This window comes from Amblyomma americanum, chromosome 4 (genome assembly GCF_052857255.1).
Source record: "Amblyomma americanum isolate KBUSLIRL-KWMA chromosome 4, ASM5285725v1, whole genome shotgun sequence".
NCBI lineage: Eukaryota > Metazoa > Arthropoda > Arachnida > Ixodida > Ixodidae > Amblyomma > Amblyomma americanum.
The window spans coordinates 194,779,987-194,783,249 of record NC_135500.1 but is presented as its reverse complement, the minus strand read 5'-3'; the positions used below and the strand labels follow the sequence as shown (position 1 = coordinate 194,783,249).

The 3,263-nt window shown below is 47.3% G+C and overlaps 1 protein-coding gene across 1 annotated transcript in view; it reads right to left on the bottom strand.

Annotated features, from left to right (window-relative positions):
- LOC144129946 (uncharacterized) overlaps window positions 1-2,851 on the bottom strand; it is a 10,410-nt gene extending 7,559 nt beyond the window's left edge. The window contains exons 1-2 of the mRNA XM_077664002.1: window positions 2,789-2,851; window positions 2,012-2,173 (exon numbers count right to left, since the gene is read on the bottom strand). Coding sequence (XP_077520128.1) covers window positions 2,012-2,173; window positions 2,789-2,851 — 225 coding nt within the window. The remainder of the gene's footprint in view (window positions 1-2,011; window positions 2,174-2,788) is intronic.
- Window positions 2,852-3,263: the final 412 nt, after the last annotated feature.

The window sequence follows — 3,263 nt, the reverse complement described above, 5'->3', positions numbered from 1 at the left end:
AGGTAGCTCAGTAGCAAGAGGGACAGACCCACCAGCACCCACAGCTGAAGAGAGAGAGAGAAAGAGATGAGACAGACGAAAAAGGAGGAAATATTCCCTTCGTATCCATTCAGAGGAAGATCATGTGATGTTTAAGGCGCTGCCTGGGCAGCATCATAAACTCTGCCCATGCGCTGCCCACAAAGCCTATAATGTCAAAACCAAGCATTGTAGGTAGGAAAAGTCGCCGTCATTGTCGAAAGTAGAAGGATATCTCCGCATCTTTCTATCTGCCCGACCCCTATCGTGGCTCCCCGTGCAGTTTTAGCTCTGTCCGTCTGTCTTTCGTTGATCGTGCCATCTTCTGTAGACGAGATGCCGACGTCATTTCATAACGTCAAGGCCACAACTCCCATCTCCGGCAGGCCTTGCCGTTGCGGCAGCGCCACGAGAAAGAGAGATGCCGTGCCCTTTCTCTCTTGGTGACCTCCTCATCCTCTCCTCTATCTCCGCGGCGTGCTTCCTCCCACTTCTTTCATTCCCTCCTTCTTCACTCAGCGCGAAGAGCTCACTGTCACAGGTGGTCGAAATTTATCCGTAGCCCTACTCTACGGCTCTCCTTCTATCCCCCTACCTTCACTCCTTCCCTAATCCCTTCCCCCACGGCAAGGTTAATGTGTCCGCCAAGTAGTGAGACAGCAACTGCGTCCTTCATTTCCAAAAAATCAATTTTCTTTCTGTTAAAAACACATTCACACGGAACATGAAGGCGTTTGGTATCTTGTGACACCGTAGACTTAATTTCATGATCCATGGTTGATGGACTCACGCCACGAACCATGGAAGTCCATGGTACCGCGAACACCGTGGACTCGCAGAATTTATTCACATCTGTGGCGCGCGTTGATTGTACGATCACGTGCGCTATTTTGTTTGTGTGCAAGCTATGAAGGATGAGAAATACTAAGAAAAAGCTGCGAGCACTGTAAAAGTCATACATCTCAAAAGAGTCAATTTTTTAGTTATTTTAATCAGCCAGTCTTGTGCTTACAAATAATTAATGATGAAATGTTTTAAGCATATAAATGTCACCGCCTGTGTCCTTTCTCTCCTCCACAAAAGGTCATTTTTCACTTGAGGACAACTGGCTCACTGTGCGAAGACCCCCTGAACAATCCCGCGGCCGAAAGTTAAAGAAAGGAGAGAAGCAGTACAGGTAAGGCGCCTCTGTACTTTTAGGTAGAGTATGTCGAAAGGCTACGAAGATGACAGGATAGGTTACAAAAAAAAAATGCATTCTACATGAGAACCCTGCACCAACAGCGCGATGCTAGCACCACTATCACCGCGCATCGTGGCACAGTAGGGCTCTCCAAACACCGTGAAATAGATATCGCGCTCTTCCGCTTTTTGAGCTCCTTTGTGTAGCAGACATGGCGCGGACATGCCACGATTATGATGAAAACTCGCTTCATAAAAATCATTTCGCTCTTTAAAGCTGCCAAAACATAACCATTTCCACCCTTACGCGTACCATGCGCGACACTTTGAAGATGCTTTTAACACGTTTACCTATTTGTAAGCCTCTAAACAGCGCGCAACGTGTTAAGAGCCTCTAGACAGCCTCTAGACAGCCTCTAAACAGCCTCTAAACAGCGCGCATGCTTCATCATGAACTAATCACGCGCTCAACCTGTACACATTTCTTATTGTGTGAATAGTTTGTGTATATTACCTCTCTCATTCCATTTCTCCATTCTGCCTGCTATCCTTTATTGCCGCTGCCCCAGCTCTGGTGCTTCAGTATCGATGGCAGATGCCGGGGCTAGCAAAAATCTTATCCTTCCTTTTTATTATTAATTTAATAAACCACTACTACTACTAAACAGCGCGCGCAAGTCCTAATTGATTCATGTATTAGTAATCTGTTTCTTTCTGTATTTCTCTCTTGCCCATCTTTTAAATGGTCGTGCCATGAACAAGGTCACACCGATGTCGTGAACAAGGTCACACCGATGTCGAAGGCGCATACCTCTATGTCGAACGTGGATACGCGGCTGAAGACGGCGCTGAAGAAGGGCCGCTGCAGTCCGGCCATGAAACGCAAGTTGTCCACGAGGAACACCGAGCCGTACTTGAAGTCCTCAGCGATCGCCGTGGTGATGAGGAACGGGCCAACGGCCAGTTCACTCTCCTGCGCCACACGCCGCAGCTGTACAGTGTACTATCTACAGTTAGAGAGAACACCTGATTTATGTTTAAACAAATTTAACTTCACGTTTCTCAGTATCGCAGGTACCAGTCGTTTTCGCAAAGCATTCCCTACTTTTCAACACTAATCTTATGCCCGTAACAAAACGCGCTTTCTAGAACTGTTGCAGTATCTTTACTTTTCTTTTGTCTGCGTCTTTTCTGTTTCCTTCTTTTTCGCTGCTAATGTGCTGCTTTTTTTTTATTCCAGTTGCATTTTCGCTGTGACTTTTCTTTTATTTCGATGATGCGCAAATATTTTCACCTTCTCCCGAACCCCTTCGGCTTACGACGTATTCTGTAAACCTTTTGGGGCATCGAAAAAACCAAAACATATTTTAACTTGCCCAATTAAAACTGGCTGGTTTGACGCGCTCAGGCAGATGTCTCTTCGAGACACGTTAGTCTGCAGGAACTCAGGTAAGATCTAGGCTGTAGTCATTAGTGCTGGAACAATAAGCTAGTGTTATTTTGACCATGCTGTGCACAAAGTGCGACTTGCAAATTGAACCGACGCGTGGGCAATCATTCGCTGAGTGCGCAGCTGTATATAGCTCACGTTTTGCTGAAGGTCCCCGAGCATCCCTGTCCAGGTCCCGTTTGGCGTCCGGTAGCCCCACATTGTGTCTGCTGGGCTCTTGTACTTGTACCTGGGTGCCGTCCGGAGTACTTCTACGGTGTTGCCTAGTTTTTGTCAGGTACGAGAATGAACTGGCCCCGTTCCCTTAAAACTCGCGACATAATTTATGGATGGAAGGTCGTAAACAGGCCGCTAACAAGAACTTTCAGGGCCTTTCAGTAGACTGAGAGGTTCCTGCAGTAGACCTCTCCAAAAAGTGCGCACTGGGTGTCGCGACATTTCCCTCTGGACTGCTTTGTGCTCCTGGCGCCAGCGCGATGGAAATGGTATCACAGGTGCACACAGCATCCCAGAAGGCAAAGTGGCAGTGTGCACGAAGTGCCAGTTGAGGAGATCTAAAACACTAGGGTAACCGTTGACTGGATTCCAAGAAAAGGCAAGCGTAGCAGGGAGC